Source organism: Zootermopsis nevadensis, unplaced genomic scaffold (assembly GCF_977971745.1).
Source record: "Zootermopsis nevadensis isolate Lab colony 2312 unplaced genomic scaffold, Znev_1.0 Znev_ptg000030l, whole genome shotgun sequence".
Taxonomy (NCBI): Eukaryota; Metazoa; Arthropoda; class Insecta; order Blattodea; family Termopsidae; genus Zootermopsis; species Zootermopsis nevadensis.
In genome coordinates, this window is record NW_028259162.1 from 4,417,402 (window position 1) to 4,439,064 (window position 21,663).

At 41.2% G+C, this 21,663-nt stretch overlaps 1 protein-coding gene across 2 annotated transcripts in view; it reads right to left on the bottom strand.

The window, feature by feature from the left end:
• Positions 1-119: 119 nt before the first annotated feature.
• The window catches only part of Rim2 (replication in mitochondria 2), a 32,781-nt gene continuing 11,237 nt past the window's right edge, over positions 120-21,663 (bottom strand). Inside the window, exons 4-7 of one of the 2 annotated variants that reach the window (XM_022065642.2) lie at positions 11,834-11,958; positions 9,839-10,052; positions 5,763-6,076; positions 120-4,466 (exon numbers count right to left, since the gene is read on the bottom strand). In XM_022065642.2, coding sequence (XP_021921334.1) covers positions 5,766-6,076; positions 9,839-10,052; positions 11,834-11,958 — 650 coding nt within the window. In that variant the 3' untranslated portion in view covers positions 120-4,466; positions 5,763-5,765. Of the gene's footprint in view, positions 6,077-9,838; positions 10,053-11,833; positions 11,959-21,663 lie in introns of both variants that reach the window. The other variant, XM_022065632.2, reaches the window with a different exon arrangement.

Here is a 21,663-nt window from a genome sequence, read left to right on the forward strand (position 1 = left end):
AATGTCTTTCCAATTATGGCACTCTAAATAAAAGCAGTATGGTAGTGACAGCACAGTTACACATCCGCTGGAAAACTTTAGCATTTACTACAAACAGAAAGTATATAAATAAAACAGCATTATTACTTTCAGTACATCTTATTTATATTTATTTCAAAATTACATTCTTACAGATTAATTTACAGTTATAACATCAACTATATAATTATGACATTACAGTCCCTGAAACATATTTTACATTCACTTTCAAATGTTTTCATATCATTAAAAATTCAGTCTTTCTAATATAATATCTGTTAAACAGTTAAACTATTAGAGCTAGGAATGCACAAACTAAATGCACAGAAATTGCTGCATGTAATAGTTGTGCCAAATAATGAAACTAAGGCGATCAGAAATCTGTGCAAGAAAGCCTAGCGTCCTACAGAATTCTTAAGCATTCAGAGCTCTTGAATGTTCATGAATTAAATTCAAAAACCACCAAAGTTTAGAACATTTTAAATTCAGCTCCACTCTTCTACGCACAATCATTTTTCATATTTCAGTTGAAAGTTGTGAAGACGACATGGTACATGTTACTGGTACATAACAGTTGAGTCAGAAACTAACTTAGGATTGAAGATTTCTGTCTTCTGGGTTGCGCTGTGTACTCTGGTCAATGTTTACCAACACCCTGATGACGGAGGCAGTATGACCTTTGAAACGTTGGTAAACATCGACCAGACTACACAGCGCAACAACCCAGAAATCTTCATATTCACCGCTGCAAAAACATAAAATCTTACGTAACTTAGGATTTTGGGTTCTCGTAGCAGTGAAGATGGAGGCAGTATGTTCCTCCAAAACAGATAACCTTATATAAGACCACACAGCATCACAACCCTGAAGGCCACGATAACCTACATTAGAATTGTGTTCTGCTGCTACCGACTTCCAATATATTTTTTATACTTTGCTGACACCAGTAACTAGTACATTATACAAAATTTCAGCAATTACATTCATTGCAATAACAGTTTAAATATTCTTATTATGTATTAAAAAGTAAATTATCAAACATGACAATGTGGTTCTATTAATATTATACCTTTTATAACTTACTATATATTTCAGAGTAAATAATACCACCAATGGGCATTATTTGTATGTGTTTTAGACGATTCCAAGGTTTTGACGCTACTTCATAATTTAGAAGTATAAGATTCAAATTCTGACAGAAATCAGATATTCCTGACTCTAGGATTTCTGTGATTTTTCTCAGAACATCAAAGAAAATTCTAGAAGTGCTTTTTAACATTTTAAAATAGTTTCTTACTCAGCTTTGGCATGAAAAGTTATGATGGACAACTCTGCACTTTTGCGAAGATGAGACAAGAATCAATGGCCTCTCAATATGAATGTATGCATCTGAACATGGTAACATTTGGGCTGATAAATCTGTTGTTAGACTTTAGAAAGTTAAAGTAACCTTGAATAACTCTGTTACATTCTCCCACAACACAGTAGTCATAACAATCATTAAGGCTTTAGTTGCTTCTGACCACGTACGTACCTTATATATGGCTTCCATTTTCATGGATTTGGATAAATTACATAAAGAATCTTCGGACTAACCGCTGTGAAAACCTCAAATCCTACAAGAATATACGTGCCTCCTCCTTTAGGATTTCTGTTAAACTGCTTGATAAAGCTCAGAAGTGTCACATATCAAAACCTTCATAAGAGAACAATGAAATATAAAGAAGTCAGAATCCATTATTTTGGTGAGCAAATTAAAGAAATCAAAAGTGTCTTAGGTGAACTAACTAACTAGATGGCTTATGGAACCTGAAGGTTCATCACCAAATTAACCAAAGCCCTGTCCGGGGCCAACAAAATCCAGTCGTCTTCAACTCCTATCTCCCAAAGATCCCGCCTGACATTGTCCTCCCATCTACGTCTAGGTCACCCCAGCATTCTCTTCCCCTTAGGCTTCCCAACCAATACCCGGTGCACACCTCGTCCCATCCATGCACGCTACATGCCCATCTCATTCTTCTTGACTTAATCACCCTGACAATATTGGGGGAGGAGTACAGATTTATAAGCTCTTCATTATGCAGTTTTCTCCATGCCCATCGTCTTCTCTATTAGGCCCAAATATCCTCTTCAACACCCTATTCTCAAACACCTGCAATCTGTGTTCCTCCCTCTGAGTGAGAGACCATGTTTCGCACCCAAACAAAACAACAGGTAAAATTATTGTTTTGTATACTTTAATTTTCAGGCTCCTAGAAATCAGACGGGTGAACAGCAAAACAACCTATTTTTTGTGTGCATGACAAGAGTGGAAAACTTATGATTCCAGAATCTGGTCACATGGAAATAAACCACTAAATAACATAAAAACCTATAAGTAAAAGGCTTTTTTTTTAAATAGCGTACATTACTTGATTAAAGACAAGATTTGCCAGATAAATTAACAACTTTGCATCCTTTTCTGTATGTCAGTAACTTGGTTTGTATAAATACAAAAGTTACCTCTTACATAATACATTTAAATTTGAAACCAAATTAACAGCAATATAAAAATATATTACTTCTAAGTAAAATTCGAGAAATGATTCAACGAACTGCAATTTTTGCCCATAACCAAAAACATATCTATAAAGGTAGCACAATGGACCTTGAGGCACTGCAACTGCTCTTTGGTGCAAAACAATTTTTTTTTTACAATTATCACTACCTACGTTTACATATGACTACGATACAACTGTAACGGCCAACTTTATATTTATTACAATTAAAGTACCGGTACTTGTAATTTGGAAACTATGGAATATGAAAACCTACATATCCTAGACCTAAATTAAGAACAACCTTCCAAAGCTTATGAAGCTTTCAGACATTGTAATATAACACAGTTACAAGCCGGGCAGCAAGTCACGTTTTAAGCTCTAGTTGCATAAAACTTTACGCTGCCCTTTCATTTTACTTAGATACAGAACAAACTGTAGCTTCTGCCTGGTTGCTCGCAGAAATGTGACAAATCATGACTTGCGTTATCACAGAAAAAAAGGACCACAAGGTTCTATTATCTCTACTCTACTAAAATTAAACAAGAAACTGAGATTCAATCTTACCTCAGCATTACAGAATACAAATCACCTGCTCCCACATTCATTCTGCTATATACTACAGTTAAAACATAAAAAATTATTTGAGCCCCAAAAATTAAAAGTGTAGCCTCAGTCTTATTAAGTCTTACTAGTGACTACTTAATCTAGACCAGTGGTCCCCAACGCGGTGTCCGCGGGCGCCATGGCGCCCGCCAAGGCTTTTTTTGGGTGCCCGCATTGTTACGGAAAGAGGTTATACTGAATAATGAAGGCTGTTCGACCATGAACATCATAAAATCAAAATGCAGATCTCGACTTACAGACGCCCATCTTGATGATCGTTTGCGAGCAGCATCATCCTACACTCCCAAATTTGAAAAACTGGCCGATGAAATGCAGTGCCAAACATCACACTAACTTCCCACTTTAGTAATAATAATTGTACTTATAAAAGTATGTATTTTTGATTGCACGGTTTCTTGTATCATTAAATGTCGTGTTGTTTTGTGTATTATTTGGTGTCCATATCTTATTTGTCCAGAGAAAATAAAATTTGGCTTTGTTAATTGGTTGGTGCCCGCCACGATCTCATAAACTCTTAAATGTGCCCGTAGGTACAAAAAGGTTGGGGACCACTGATGTAGACAGATGTGCCATTGGGAGGTCACACTTTTGGTGCTATGGATAAGTGTCAGTAACAAACTGCACGCGCTGTAAACTTATTACAATAGTTTAAATAAATATTATTATCACAAATGATCAAATAGCAGCATAGACCACCCTTATATCCCCAGTGTTTAATTAATACAACTACTGCAGCGCACGGTTAATATTAAATGGAATTTTAGTACATACGAAGAATCACATTAAACTTCTAAGCCGACTGAGTAGGTATATTGGAAATATAAATACCCACTATTTAACAAAACCACCATGCCCCTTGTCACCATTACTTCAATTTCCTTCACTGTTAATTTTTAAGGGCTCTCGATGATAACATTATTAACATATGTACATGGATGAATCGTTTCTAAAAATATTTAGCTTTGTACAACAGTACACACACAAAATGAAAATCGTGCACAGTTATTTGTGCCGCAAAGATCTGAACCTCAGAAACCGAGTGCTGATACCGCAGTGTTTTTGTTTTAGAGCTGTTAACATTCAAATACCTCCCCGAGGGCTGCCGCCTTACCGTGGCAGGGGGGTTTGTGCGTCCCGTTAGGACTCTGAGAGCTATGCTGGCAGGAGCTTCAGCTCCTGGTAGGGTCACCCAAGCCAGACAGGTCAAAGGGCAGGGACCAGACCAAGAGCAGCCCACTGGTCCTCCAGGTTGGGGGTTGTGGCATTAGGCTGACGACCTGATACCTGGAAAATATTTCATTGCCCAGAAACCCAATAATAGGCCTCGGAATAGAAGGGGACATATTGTTCGGGATGCCAGCGCCCACCAAGGGCTGTAGTGCAAGTGGAGGAGGAGGAGGAGAAGAAGAAACAACATTTAAACAATATGCATCAAGCACATGATAACAGAAACTGAAAGGACAACAGGAAGTTACAGGTAAAACTGAATAGTTGTTTATGCTCCTTCCAAAATGAAACCTTGGTCGGGGCTGTTGCACACCTTGAGGAACAGTCGAAGATGTGTGGACCACTGGTGGAATGACAATCAGGAGGGAAAGCCAAAGAACTCAGAAATATGCTCTTCTGCCACACAAGCCTTTAAATTTTTTTACACATGAATTAGAGATAAAGAACACGAGAAACAGTGCGTTGGAGTGACTGATTACAACAGGAAACAAATGTTTTCTTTGTTAACGATTGGGTTTTCAGAGCAGAGTTTACAGTCAATATGCAGTCAAAAAGCTGTATCAGCAACAGTTCATGCAAATTCAGTGTTAATAAATACTGCATTTAACCTTAAAAACATATGACAGGAACAAGTGTTGCTGTATGCGACATCATCTGATCTGCTATGTTTCATAGACGACGAACTAAACTGCATAAACAGATAACACAACAGGCTTCATAATTAGTTACCTTGAAAATACACTTCATGTGCAGTACTTTGACAGTTCTAACACTTTTTTTTGGTACTATCCGGCCGGAGCCGACCCCTGGTGACATTATGAACAAGATCCCTGTTCATATGTTTCCTCGGAAAATGATCCAGCAGTGGTTCGCCGTTGCCTTCTTCTGTGCGTAAATGATGATAAAAATGGAGTAATTGTTGGGATGCCACGGAGAAACCGGGGAAGCCCCGGAGGAAAACTCCGTGATACCCGGACCACGGCCTTGCCCAACACAAGTTATAAATCCGGGCACCACCGGGAATCGAACCCGAGACCCCAGGATTACAAGCCCGGCGTTCTGACCGCTAGACCACCGTTCTAACACATTACTGAACATTTAATAATCTAGTAGAAAGTTTCCAAAACATAAAAGGGGAAGAAAAATTGAATATATTCTTCGTATGATTTAATCGAGAAAACAAGACTGCCAAACACTTTACTTTAAACCATTTAGTACCAAATTATAAATGGAGTTTAAAATTTCATACAACTGAGCTATCACGTGTTCTGTTCATACAACAAACGTGAAAATGTAACTTTGGACTTGATCAGGATAACATTGCATTGTGCAACTGCCGACAAAAGTACGTACATGTTACTGTGATAAGTCATGTTCTTCGACAGGCCTGCTTATTATCATATCACCGTTATTTGTTACGTTAGAAGTCGAAGACTCCTCAGCAATGTAGAATTCTGTGGCTGGGGAGCCAAAGTATTTTGTGAGTGCATACACCACGGCTTCGTATGTGGCCATCATGATAGCCGTGTTAGGAATCTGACGGATTAACTGCGTGCTCAGTCCACGATACACACCACGATAGCCTTCCTCCTGTGCTACAGTAGCTAGCGTCTGCCAGAATGAGCGGTACTTTGTGCCTTCTTCCCGAAGTCTCGTGCGTGCCACTTCTGGAACAAGCAATAATAAATATTTGGTTAAGTTACCAACAGCAACAGCAGTGTAAACCAGAAGAAAAATGATGATGATGATGAAGAAGAAGAAGCCACATATAACCGGAAGGTTTGCGAGTTAAATATGTCAACATATAACAATACATATCAGAAATATAACAAAAATACATGGTCCCTTCAGAAATTCATGATTATTCAGATTGCCAAGAAATTCCAAATTTTTGTGGTCCTGAATTAGTCCGAAAATAGGGTTCAGAGACTCCAGCCACGGATCCCAGGATATATCAGCTGTGTTTCCACAACTAGAAAGAATTATGTTTCTCGGACAGATGTTTACAATTGCAACACTTCGGCAGGAAGCCTATCTGGCAACCTCAGCATCCAGTGCCAAGACAAGTAGTCAACAAAGAGGAATGCAAGAGATAAGTTACTTTGGTACGGATGCCAGAAGCAAGCACATCACCCCATTCTCATGAAGTGCCAGCTCCAGTATTACAAACTTTAACATACATCACTTACGAGTGCCCTTTTGTCTTCCTTCCAAAATCTACACAATCCAATGAACCTTAATGAATCAGACTGTTTTTATAAATCCCTCAGAAACCATTCTAGCCAACAATGTATTGTGTAAAATTAACAATACACATTGTTGATAAGAATCAATAATTTGAACTTTGAATGACTGATTGTTGAAATGTGTGTCATCTGGGTTGTAACGTCGTGTAGCCCTAATTATGGACTGACCACACAGCGCTACAACCTACAAAACAGTCATCTTCAAACTCGTCATCGTGACAACCTCAAATCCAACAATGATTGATTGTTGGTTTAATTAACAATGATTTCAACCTCTTGTGCAGCATTATTATATTACAGGATGACCGAGACCGACATATTCTACGAAACGTCGAAAACCCAGCCCACTACAACGGAGCATGTCACCTTAGAGCTGAAACCATTACACGCATACATGAACGCAGGTGTTCATATCCATATTATTAAGGACTGTCTAATGCAACCTTTCTACACTCGCGGCACACCAACCCCATTTTGAATATCGTGGGGGGGGGGGGGGGAGTAGATGGTTTATGGCACTGACTGGCCGCGACAACTTCTTATAAATTGACCCCAACCGAAAAATGTTCTACTTGATGTTCATAATTATCAATCTTTATTATTATGCCACTTATTTTAAATATATTCATTATTTGAAAACATTAAAATTTATTAACTATGTGCAAACATTTAAACTTAAAGATATTTATTTATACTTGTACATGTAGACTGCAGAAAAATACACAGTGGCAATGAAAAAAAAGGGGAGGTACACATGTTTTGCTGCAAAGTGGTTGTTTTGTTTTCCAATTCCATTTAGTAGATCTTGTCTGTCCTCAGTCAGCCCGATCATAATAAAGAAAATGAAAACTGAGACAGAGCAGAAAACAAGATTAACAATTATTCATCTCATTATGGTTATAATTATAATATGAGGCGAAAATTTCGTGGCACACCTAGATGGCCTCCGCGGAACACCGGTAGCCCTTCGGTGGTAGATGCGTGATTTCACCCGGTACCTTCGGAGTAACATCTACAGCGTCACCGCCACATTAACCCGCTGCACAGTGGCACAAAAACAGGTCCTTCCAAGTACACAATCCAACAGATGTCGTTTCCGGTTGCAAACATCTGACAGGCCCAATGATGCGTCTGAACGAGACGCGGGTCATGGACGAACTTTGTTGCTATTAAACGTTGCCTTTGCTTAACACGAGGTCAGACATCGCTTATTACACGAGAAACAACATTTTGCAACGGAATTGGAACCAAGTTGGCGCTCATTTGGTCAAGCTGTTTCTAAAAATGACCTCTAGGTGATACACCTCATTTCCATGCAGAGCGCATGAGCAGTCATGAAATTGCATGAGCCGAGCCCTCATAATCCCGCCAACCAGCACGACTCGACGTTCATGAAGGCCAAACCACGTGATCTGCCTACTGCGTAAAACCCGTACGACCAGAATACCCGGTCACCTCTCAGCGTATTCGTCTCCCCGTCCTTTCGTCAGTTCTCTTCCCGAACATAAAGACCGAATAGTTTAAACTTCGTACTACGGAAGTCTCGAGTTCAAATCTCGACACGGACGGTTTTCGTGGTTTTCCTCAGGTAAATTTCGGTATCTTAAACGCGAGCGTATCTTTTACAAACCATTACTTGTTTGACGCTGAAATGGCTGAGCTGCTAACTACGTTGATAAATAAAAATAAATATATTTTCTTCAATATTCTAATGCATACAGTCTTCATGGGCAGACACCATGGTCTTTAGCCATGGATTGGGCTTCCGACAAAGTTTAGCAGACTACTAGAACCAAGGCAGATTTTAGAATACTTGAAACGGCGACGATTATGCGTCGTGTATTCTTGTAGATGTTTACCGACGTTTACGGGACTACATGTCGCAACAACGCAGAAGACAGACAGATTTATATAAAAGTAGGCTGAACATAAAAATCAGTCGTATTAACACAAAAGATGTAGAATTAAAATACACTGGTGATACGACCATCATTAAACTTCTAACCATAAACGTAATGTTCGGTTAACAGCCACAGTCTTATACCGACAAAGAGTTCAAAATCTAATCAGAGCACTCTGTTTATAAACATATTCTTATCTGAGAAGCACGAGAGCCAACGTTGAGTGGCTAGTCCCGAGATAAAAATTATGTAACCGAACGTGTCCCATCAGCGGGCCACATTCGCCCCGAGACCACTTGCATCCAGACCATCACTTAGTAATATTTTACCAGTTTCTACAAGTTCTTTTATTTTCTTTATTCCGCAAAGACAAAAAGTCGTCATTCTTATCAGGTCTGTTGCTACACGATTAGAATCACACACGCCACTGACTGCAACACCCTACCTTAAAATATAAGTTGTCCAAGAAAAACTGTCATCAGACAATGATGTAACAGCAAATTTGAAGTAATACGTAACGACACAGTAATTTGTGCAAATTTCAATACAATTTATATTTGAGGAAATACTAATTAATGAGTGGCAGGCTGAGACGTGTCGGTTAACATACGGAATGTCCGGAAGTGCCCCGGAACAGAGCTTTAGCTCTCTCATTTCCTACGATAAGCACGAACGAAGCGCGGAACAAGATGTTATTACATAATAATGAATGTTGCAACTTCCCAAGCTATTTTTAAGTCTCATTCGGTTCAGGGTCTTCGCAATTACGGCACAAGGCGGCCAGCGGCTCCTTCCAACACGCACGCACGCACCACGACAGCCGAATCGCGTATTTAAACAAGAAAGTAATACAGATTCGAGAATCTGTCTGCCTTGGGGAAATGCTGAGATATTGCAGTAAAACGGATGGAGACGTCCTTGCAGTTTTTAAATTCACGTTCGTCCTCTCAATCGACACAACATAATTTACGGAATTAAAGTCGCCTTCACCTGTGGAATTATATCAGTAAGAAACCTTGTCCATTTTTGTCCGTCTAGACAAATCTAAAATTGGGAAAAATCATTCTCTATTCAGCCTCGTCATGTCCATAAGCCTCCTAGCAAAAGTGTTATGACTGAGTGGGTTAGCACAACTGGAATACCCCGAGTCGCCTTCAGGAGGTACCTGGTTACAATTTCGAAAAGAAGTTCGATGTCCCTCGGGGCAAAAAACCTAACTGTAGGGTTCGAGGTTCTCACGGCAATGAGTCCGAAGATGGCTGTCTTCTGAGATGTCACTTACCATGAGGGTAGGCGATACAAGATGCTATGGTCTTGGACACCGCTCCAGCCATCATGAACTCGAGGAAATCTCTGGAGGACTTGGAGTCTGTTGGTTGACCTGATCGAAAAGCCACCAGTTTCGCTTTGATGGCTTCGTAGATAACGAAATGAACCACGGTCTCCGAAATTCCGAAGTATGAGGCAGTGATGCCTTTGTAGAAGCCCGCCAAACCCTGGGGATCAAAAAACACTCATCAATCCGGACACGTTTATTGGGTAGAGAAATGAAAAATATTATTGAAAAAAAGCCTTGCCACATATTACGATATTCCGCGGGTCCCCACCCTGTCTGCCTTCCTACCCTTGTAGAGGACTCCTGCCACATTACCAACATCATCTTCTCACGATGTACGCCGTTTTCAGAGGGTAAATGAAGTACTCGTAGAAAGCATACCTCAGCCTCACGTTTTCCTCCACAAATTCCGCGTGTACCACAGGATCAAACCCAAGCATCCGCGTTAAGAAACCGGTGTCGAACTGCCAGAGCGTGGCATGATCTAATCCCTGCAAAATTTAAGCGCATAATCCATACGCAGCAATGCCCTTTTTGCGTTACAAAGGCAAGCCAGTGCACTGTAGTGTAGTGGTTAGTACTTCCGGTTCGTATTCGAGAGATCCTGGTTCAATACCGCCCCCAAAGACTTATTATCCTTAAGGTTTTCTAATCCCTCCGCCCTTCCAAGCAATCCTGTAGACATTAACTTAACCCTCAACATCGCCATTTAAACTTACCGGATTCTGCAGCTAAGAAACTACGTTTTCCCTGTCCTTTATACACCATGTTTCAGAGCGCGCTAAATGTGGCAGCGAGAATGTGACTTTGCCATGTGATACATTAGGCGTCGCAAAGGTCTGAAACAGGTTACAGGTCACATATGTGACCGTCCCAATTAATATTTATCCGATGTTCCGAGCTATATATATATACACAAGGCCTTATTACACCAGTTTAATCAAATATTATCAGTCTTTCCACTCATAAAGCGCCGCTACATATGGCGGGAACGTGTGGAGGCGGTAGTTTTCCCACTGTCCATTCAACAAGCACTTCATGAAATCATGTTAATTCGAAACGAACGCGAATTTATACCTCAAATTGTAAACAAACAAGATAATTTTCGCCGTAAACAGTACTTACAGGCTTAAATAGCCTAACCAAGGACGTCAACAACCAAGACGATTAGATAACAACGGCAACTCGTAGTCGAGAGCCTACGAAACATCACGTTAACACTTCATTCCACGTGGAAGTTATGAGCAATTCATTATCAATGCTCTTTAGACAGAGCCCGATAAATACAGCAACCCCCCCCCCCCAAAAAAAAAAAAAAATCATGGCTGTCTTCTGGGCAGTAGCGCCGTGTAGTCTGGTAAAAATCCAATGGTTCTCATGTTGAATCGACTGGACACGTGGACGAGGATCATAACGCGTTCTTACTAAGCACTTCGTGCAAAGGACACATAAAGAATCCGGGGTGGGCTCTTGTGAACAAGATAATAAACCCTCGAGTTGCAGAAAAAGCAAGGAATTTGACTCCTAGTTTCTGAAGGACTCGTGGAGTTGGTCACTTGTTTCTTCAATGCGTGGCGCATTTAATTATTTACTACGTCAAGAGTACAAACCATAAAGGTCCTTCCACGTCGCTTCACTTTTCTCAGGTACGACCTACCTTTTCAAAACACTGATCACAAATATGCTCTAAAGGTCACCAGTACGTACAGGAAGCATGGAGGTAAGCTCCACTCATTCTAAATTCGGTCCTGGCCAGTGGTTACTTCAAGACGTAATAGCGGGCTCATTACATTGGATACGACGAGGTCGGGTTCAACACCGAGACGGCGAACAGAAATACCTCACAGGTCATCAGCTCTCCAGGTCTCTTCGGCCTCGCCTGCACTGAGAATCCACACACTATTTTTACCATAAACCAGGGCAAGGATACCTATCACTTACATGAGTTCTGTAAATATTTTTGATGCACTGGGCTGCTGTCATTCGATTGCCGTTTCTGGCGTAGTCCAACTGAAGTCTCGTCTTCACGAACCAGATTGGGTTAGTCGCTGTGCACGCCACAAACCCTGCAGCACAAAGGATTATGAGAGCGGCAGAATTTGTAACTTAAGATTTACACACACGTCACAGATGCTTTGCATATTAAACTTTTTTTTTTTGTAAAATTGCAAGGAGCAGAGTGGACTATACATTTAATTACTTTGTATTAAACCTCTCGAAGAACCAATTGCTACTAGAAACTCTATTACCAGGTACAAATCTCATTAATGCTTCGCGAATCAGCTGCAGTATCCTAACGCTGCACCAAAGAATGCAATCACAGTCACGGAATAAAGTGCTGGTTTGCATATTCAAATCGTGCATAATAATTATGGCATAACACACATTCTTACTTAATTCGTCGTTAGGTTTAGGCTACTACACAAATTCATTGCCATGGTTTCAGTAACCACGATGAAAGTGCTGATTCAGGAACCAGCACTTCAATCCCACAAGAACACTTTTGTTATTCAACATGAGTCAAGTCAATAACGTTCAAGGTGGAAACTATCAGTAAAAACCTCGATAACAGAATAACATAAAAAAGAAGCCTTCGTAACGTGGCTGCAGGTAAGGACTGACGCGGGCAAATACAGGTAGCCCTCGATTTACGCCGGGGATGCGTTCCTGGACGAATCGGCGTAAATTGAAACTCTTTTTATAATGTAAATCAATGGGAAGTCAATGGCATGCGTTCCCAGCACCCAAACATTGACGAGTAATATAATGGCATTACATTTAAAGTTCTGAAATAAAGGAATCGCAAATCCCCCATCATCTAAACGACGGAACCTTGAACAAAATCAAAACCAGTTCTTGGCAAATGCACTTTTGTATGTGGAAGAAGGACGAAAGAAAACATAAAAGAAGAACAGGAGAGGAAGTCATATTCGGAACGACAGACAGCCTACACGAGAGGCAGTGAATATGGCAATCGTGGTCTTTTGGGTTGGGACGCCGAAAGCCCTTGTTACGACTGTTCGCACACGGCCGAGATCGAAGGCGACGGACACAGACGCTGGAAGAAAAAGATTATTTACATGTCAGAGGTTGTGTAAGGTAGGAAGGGGTGTAACACTAGCCCTACGTGGCAGTCGGTAAAAACTGGCAGGAAACTGTCTTGGCATATTTTCATGTAGGCCTGACGGTCGCAATATCGGCCCGGAGGAAGTTACATGGCAATCATTCCAAACTTACAGAATACGAGGCAAGGCCACTTGCTTCACCACTGGATATCTGTGGAAGGGACGTCTGCGTGCCAGCTTGCCCGACATACACGTTAATCTGGCAGTTAAGCAAATATAGCAATTAAATCATGCAGCATTTTCCTCATTGCCCACTTCACGACCTGTCATATCGTATTACCGAACACATTTAAAGGGCATGCAGTCATGGGCCGATGTTATGAACAGTGCAATGACGCAAGTCAAATCTTTCAAACTTCTCTTATTTGTATCTGAGACGTACGTAACCCTTGCTTAACCCGCAAGTCCAGTATTAACCAGTCTTCGGCTGTACATCAAGCTGCTCGTTATTTTATGGATCAAAGCAAGTTTCGTAACTGGCATAGGAATGCAGACAAGCACTGCGCACTGAAGATGTTCTGGGGTGTGACGATGTGTTGATTCGTAGGTCGAAATCGACATTTTAGAAACAACAAAATTGTCTCCATCTTCAGGGCTGAAGTGAACATGGAGAGACTTAGATCAAAATGGATTTTGGAGGAAAATCTAGTAAGAATGCAGACCAGCGGTTATCAGACTTTTTAAAAACCGGGAAGGGGGAGGGCACATTCATCCTCATTCAGCGTGCATCCTGGTTGTGACAGCTACTCAATATTCGTGGCAATTAATAAAAGTTGTACTTCACAAAAAATTTAAAAATATATATTAAATTAAAATTATTTTAACAAAATCAGGAATTACTGAGACAAATGACATCTTTCGATATCAGGTTACATTTTCCTACTACAACTAAACCTTCCTTGCAGATAGCAAGTCAATCGCGAACGATGTTTTCAATTGTTACTTTTATTACTTAAGCACTAAAAATGATATGTTTGATTAGACCGTAACTATTTCTTCATCAAGCAGGATGATAAAATATAAAAACATACGCGGGTCGAACAACCTACATAGCCGGGCCGCGGATTGAAAACTCCTGCTGTACACTCTACATTGTAGGAGTTGCATTCGACTGACTTGCAATGACGAGTTTAATGAACACGGGCTGGCAGAAAAGCAATGTGGTCTACCACGCATTCACGTAAAATTTCCAACGGCACTTGAACACGAATAAGCGAAGGCCTAAAACGCTCTCTCCCACACAAAATTATATTTAGTTCATCATTATTCACATCATAATCGATATATGCAAAAGTGAATGAACAATGAAGATGTAATTTACGTCAAACATTTGGTTCCCTGTTTCTGAAAAGACCTAAACTTCACTACTTACAAGACCAGATAGCAATCAGATACATTATATGACTAGACACAAATATGACGTCACACGCAAAACCGCCCCGAACTTGGTCAGATAGGACTCGCCCTTCCCAAATAATAAAGCTCAATGTTATCATAACCTCGGAAAAGACCTTGATGCCCTAGACTTTTGATAAGTCGATAAGCGAACGCATGCCTTGCGGTTGCCTATACCGGAAGAAACAAGCCCTAGAGGATATAAACGTGCACATATTCACTCTACTTACTACATACCTAATAGTCTTAAAGTTAAAATATCTTTAAAAGGTTAGGTAACTACTTAAAGACGTAAATGCATCTTACCAGTAAAATAATGTACAGAAAGAAGACAGCTATCTTCAGACTCACGGACGTAAAAACCTCAAATCCTACATAATTTACAGAAAGTATGGGTAAATTATGTTATTCTCAGTTCTGATAACTCCTACTATTTGGTACACATGACCTACACAGAATATTAGTTTACATGTTTTGATAATCGTCGGCGTATTTCTGAAACGAGGTCACAGATGCAAGCGGAGTTTTAAGGAAGAAAGAAAACTGAGAAACAGCAGATCTAGAAATTCATGTACCGGATACAAACGGGCAATCAGACTCTGCTGAATGTCAAACCACATCTCGACGCAAATGAACGAGCAAGTTTCATTGGCCTAATACTGATTCATGGGACGAATTGTAATCTAATTAAAGTTCTGCATATTTTAGTACGTGACACAGCAGCCCCCTGATTTCTGAGTAAGTTTCATCTACCTTAATTGCCTGAAGCAATGTTTCTCAACCAGTTTATCGAGAAGGAAACTGCAAAATAAGGCTGGGAAGTCATCCCTGTGTTTAACTGAGCACCACGCTGTGAAGGTATGGTGGGGAGTGGAAGGATATCTCCACAAATTACTAACCTTGGCACCAGATGGACGGGAGTGGACAGTTTTAGCTTTAAGCCCCAGACGCTTACCCACGAGGAACGTGCCCACTGTACCACATCCCTCATTCAGTACAGCTAATTTGGAATCTTATGCCATATAAGAGGTGAATAGTCACAAAGGAGAACTAAAAGACTTCCAAGATTCCGGGCATGAAAATCGGCCTGAGGCTCGCCCCCTCAAAAGAAAGTACGAACCAGTCACTGTTTTTGCGTTCTGTGCACGAAGTGCATAAAACTGGCCGTTGACGTGGACGCTACGTCCCTCTGAATCTAAAACTACTCAACTAGACTATCCTTGGACAATTTCTTTACACCCATCTTATCAGGGTTTGAGAGAAAAACAATGGGACCAGTGGCAATAGCACGTAATGACGGAAATTACAGGTAGCCAAGACCAAAGCGTAGGAAATGAACAACCAAACGAGGTCAACCACTCGCTGCAAGATAAACGACACAGAACAGAATGAGGTTGCGAAAACCAATCCACACCAGCTCTTCCTTAGCAAACATACCACGCGTCACACACTACGTGCAAACCAGCATGTTACCGGCCAAAGGATTCGTGCTTTTTGAGTCCTGTGCCATTCGTCTCAGTCATATCAAGTCGAATTGAACGACACGAGATGGAACGAGCGGTGCGTAATGGCCTTTGCTCTGCAATTCGCCTTGGGTTAGGTCTACTGGACAATTACCAAAGACCCGGCGAGATTTCAGGTTCTCACGACGACGAGCATGAAGAATACTCTCTTCTGGGATGCTGCGCCGTGTAGTCTCATAAATACTGACCGACGCTTCAAGGACGTTCACTGCTACCATCATCAGGGCAATCGTCCTTGCAAACTAAAGGCGGCAACGTCCCAGAAGACAGCCATCTTTACTAAAGACCTGAATCGGGACAGTCGGTATCACGACCGAGATTCGAACCGGATATATCCGAAGTATAGATCGTTACAGCTACACAAACACGCCCAGTGACAAAGAGGGTAGGGGGACATGTTAATTCAGCGGATGAGACGTACTTCCGGTGTCTGACTCCCGACAGAGAAATGAGTATTTTTATTCGGCATCATGGACAGAACAGTTACCTAGCCGTCTATACAAGGTCATCCAGGGTTCTCTCCGGGCACGGGTAATAGTTTCCGGGCAATCTTGCCTCAGTTTAACATTGACAAGAGATTCGGCCTCCACAGGGCTGAGCTGCGAATCTGTTAACATGGAAATCCCAACAGCCACCTGCATTTCGATATACGAATGTGTGCGCATCGACATTTTCTGTGCCGATAATAAAGACCTCGATAATAGCCAAAAATTAACAAAGAAATCTCGAGAGCCCACCGGAGCCCCCTGCAGCCAAACCCCTGGACCTACAACGAAACGATGTATGGATATTTTTGTGGACCCCTCCGTAATTCTGAATTTCATTTTAAAAGGTTAATTAATTTGCGAGATGAACGATAATGAGAGAAGGTCGGAGGAAAACCTCGCAACATGTGCTCACGTTAGACAGTACATGGGCAAAGAACGCACAAAAATGTAAGGAAGAGTCAGTGGACGAAAGGTAGTTCTGTTTGTGGTCCAAACGCAAGGACTAACATCTCTCTCCTCGGTACATAAAACCTATACAACAACGGATAATAAACATTCATAGCCACAATTCCAGACATGAATTCAATTCAATGTGTGTTGTTCCACCAACTTTCACACATTCCTAGCTTCTTGGCGCCAGAGAGTAGACTGAATCCGGCTCCCGTCTCAACACAGCGGTTACGTGTAACAACTCAACAGCCAGACCGTCCCATAATTAGAACCGAGTCACACTTAAGAATCACGGGGAAACACAGATTACACGCTCATTGCTGGGACGATTCGATCTTATTGCAGCCCACCAACCACGCAGACTGCAAAGCGTCGTAAGACGATGGAGGAGTGAAATGGAAAGTACGGGCCGATTTTCACCAACAGCACCAGAATCAAACTATTATCTCAGGGCAGACGATCTCGGGGCCCAAAATCGAATCTGGTACTTGGCATACACGAAGCACGAAACAAATTGAAGTCTTATCGTCTTGGACAGGGAGAAATGACCTGCCTGTATTGGAAATCACACCTTCATCGTCCAGCAACGAAACATGAACGTAAGAAGTTCGGCAGGATCCACTCGAGTGAATTATGACCGGGAAATAATGTTAAGGACTATGAACCAACGTTGTTATCAACGAGAACATTAAAGAGTGATAAGATAAAGAATAGCAACGAACATATTAGGGTACACAGTACAGAGAAACTATTGTGCTTCTGTTCCTACAGCCCGTTTTACTGAAGTGGTGCCAGAATGAGCCCTTGGGGCATGACCTATCTTGTGAAGGTAAATTTATCTCCGATGCTTAACGAAGCACCACAATGATTGCAAGGCGATGCAGACTTCAATAAACTTGATCCTTCACACGCGTTTTGCGTGTAGGACGTACAGTTTCCCAGCGCCGAATTCCAGCCGAACATATGGAAAAGACAATTCTAATTTCTAACCTTGAAACGTCCAATTCATGTACGACCCTTGGTTTAATTTGCTACGAAACACGAAAAAATTAATTATACGTTACATAAATGTATCGAGTTTCCTCAGAGACACAGCATCCAAGTTTGTCACGAGCCTCAAACAAATTTCAAGAGAATGGTGAATGTTTCCAACAAAATGAATAGACCTGACTATTCATCGGTGAAGAAACTGAGATATGCGTTTTTCAACCGCAGAATTTATATAGCGTTGACTCAGATGGTAAGATTAACATGAAAGGTGAACTGGAAGGAGCCTCTTTGAACGAAAGTGTTCCACGCCGCTGTATCCGTTAATAAACTTCGATTCGAACAGAACCACCACATACAACTTCCACTGATTACACTCTGCATTACTATTCAGAACCCAACATGTTTCGGGCAGTGAGGACCATCCTCAGGGGCCCCTTACATCATTCGTAAGACACGGAGTTTACATAAAAGTGTTCGACTACGTGCCTGTCATGTTATAACGTAGTACAGACGTGAAAAAACAAACTATATTATGAAGTTACACACTGAAGTTCTATGTATCATCCAGCGTCTCTGTCAGCATATTACAACCCTTGTCACAGTTATTTTACATCTAAAAACACGCATCGAGAAATTTGTGAAAACCAAGAAAACGGAACCAATAAACCGACCAAAATTCTAATTGGTTATCGGAGCCTTCATATTCAACCTGTTCATATGTACAATGGAGTGGATGAATTTATTTGTTAGATTTTAGTACTTTTCTGTTATAAAAGATAAAATTTCCCATTTCATTTTAATGTATCACACTTTGAATGTATCGTATCAATTACTTTTCATTAAAATTCTGAAAATTAGCCAACAAAAAACACCGTCGGCTACAAACATTCCATTTTAGACTAAAAACAAGTGTATTATTTCCGTAACGCTACATCAGCCAACAACTTAATCTTACAAACCGTTGAAATGCATCAACTGCTTACCATACAGCGGAGTTAAGTTGGCACAGGACTTGGCCTCATCTAAAGGCAACAATCTAAAAATAAGCTCGTCGTACTAGTAATTGCTTACGCGGCGCAAGAAGCCTTCAGGCAAAGCAGGTACTGTAGCCACTTCATATTCCAGGAGAAAATTCGTTCGGTTATGAATAAGTATTCACTAAGGGCAGCCGTTACAAACAAAAGAAAAACCTGGTCCACTGGATTAACAGCACACTCCGAATTAGGTTAGGTTAGGTTGGTTACGAAATATATTTTACAGGGTAATCTGCAAAACATAAAAGACACACAAGTAAATTTAACAAATACAAAAGTTAAATTACACATGCACTACTCAAATGTTTAAAGATTTACAAACAACAGATAGTATTTTACATACAATTTAATACAGTACATACCAACTGTTAAAAAAATAATTCCAACGGATATTAATAACGTTCTACCGTCGCAAACTTTAGGTTTTTAGCAACAACTGATTTACGTTAATACCTTAAAAACGCCACCTTTGTATTCATTCATTTATTTTAAACGTTCTAACGTTTAAAAGTTTTCTCTTTCAATTTTTAATTTTCGTCTAAACCAGACACCCAAGCCTCGCTCCCTTTACTCAATTCCTTTATCGTCTTCGTAACTTAGACCTCTCCCTGCCTTCTTGTGTGTTCGTCACCCATACCATTCGCCTGTCTTTTTGAAATTCGTCTCCTTTTTTGCCTTCTTTCTGATGCATTCCTTTTCCATTCCTTCAACATCTCAACAAACATTCTAATGACATGACAAAAACACACGTCATGAAAGACTGGGATATGCTTACAGATTTCCGTGGTTTTCCCCCTTCATTCCAGATGCAGGATTAGTGGCTTGTAGTGCAGATAATGCTCCACGTACCGTTACATAATCATCTCCTTACTTGACAACGCCTACATACACCGTATCCATTCGCTTCCTGTCTCCACGCGGCACGCCACAGAGGCGTTACTAACTTCAGAGTCACGGTAACAAGTTTCAGCTCCGGTCGTCTTCACTTCTCGGGAAAATTCCTGGGCTGTCCACTTCATACGAGCGTTCTCGACGTGGTGGTCGACAGAAATAACAAAACGTCCCTATCAGGAATCAAACCAAAGCCAAAATTTTACACTGAACTCCAGCCACAAAAACCTACGCTCAAGAATTTTGTATAGTTCTATTCCAGTTCCGCGTACACAAATTTCATGCGTAATGTACCCGAAATGTCAATGAACACGTGAAAGCAGTCAAAGTATTGTCTACCTTCAAGACGGGGATGATATGCTCCTCCAAAGCACCCGCAAGGCTTCAGGGGGGGGGGCACGACCCAGACCACGATGCACAACAAATTTCCCTTCTCTTCTACCATCCGGTATGTAAGCCTTCGTCACAAAACATCTCGAATGAGATGAGGCAACAGAAATTGGTTCTAAATTGCCTAGCCCTACGAGTGAGTTGCCAGGAAATGAATCAAGACGATCGAGTATGAGAAGCCCTATAAAGTTGTCATCGTCCTGTATTCGGGCCCCCCCACCAAAACCCTCCATGCTACGAACACCAACGGAAACTCTTTCGCGTTTTCCCCCCAGTGACTGTAGGCGAAAGCCACGATAAACAGACCACAAGCGCCTCCTTCCAAATCTTTACTCGGCATTCATATCAAAAGCCAAAAATTCGGCGCTGAATAACCTCTTCAGTTGAAACAGAGTCGATAATAAGACTGTCATTGTCTATAGCTCAAAGAGCCACACGTTCTGGAGATTTCGAAACATGTAACGTGTCGGGCATGGTTAAGGCCACCTACGACCATACGACTGTTGGAAATGTTGGTAACACATTCATGACCCCATTCGGTCCAGCAGCGTGCTACAACGTGTGTTCAGTCACGTAGGCCCCAGCCCTAGAGTCACTACCCTCTCTTAAAACGAAGGGTCTGCTGGATGGTGGCAGATCTCACCCCATCAAACAGCCATCGACAACATACTGGACACAGTCAAAGTGTCCAACTTCCTGTTTCGTATTCGGGGATCACCGATTCAAATTTCGGCGTGGAAACCAAGTATCCTCAGGTTTCTCGTGATTTTCCCTCAGTCCCTCTTGGCAAATGCCAGCATAAGACGTAAAATCGAGCCTCTTCCTTCCATTATCTGTTCAACGCATTTATTTTTCTATCATTCGACGCTATCATACTCTGAGCGACTAACAACGTCGTTAAACGTATCACAAATAAATAAGCCTTAGAACAAAAATATTAGGATAATAAAGAGAACGGAGCGCCATTAAACGTCCGGCATGCGATGCGCCAGATTTACTTAAAAGCATCTTCAACTCCTCCCGGCCTTCAATCACCACAATCGTTAACTTACGTCTGCAAACGTGAGCTAAAGGATAATACCAACAAAGTCGACAGAAATACACTGAAATGGTAGATCAGGCACATTGTAACTTTCGCTCTAGATTCTACGTGAACTACAATACCACTTCTGAATTCTCGCAGCAGAAAACTACAGCTACACGCCTTCTAAATAAAAACTACGATAAAAAGTAACAAATACTTTGTGTACTTAACGAAACACAAGAAATCATAGTGAAAATCCGGACTAGTTCAGCCAGCTCAGTTGGTACAACGACTGGCTACAGGGCGGAGTTTAACTTCTGACAAGACGTCGACACTGGGAAGACCCAGGGGCAGACCACGTATACGATGGACAGACCAAGTTAAGACAGACGTAGAGAGAGGAGGAGGACAGGCAGAAATAGCTGTAGACTCCTATACAGAAGTCGAAGAAGGCGTCCAAA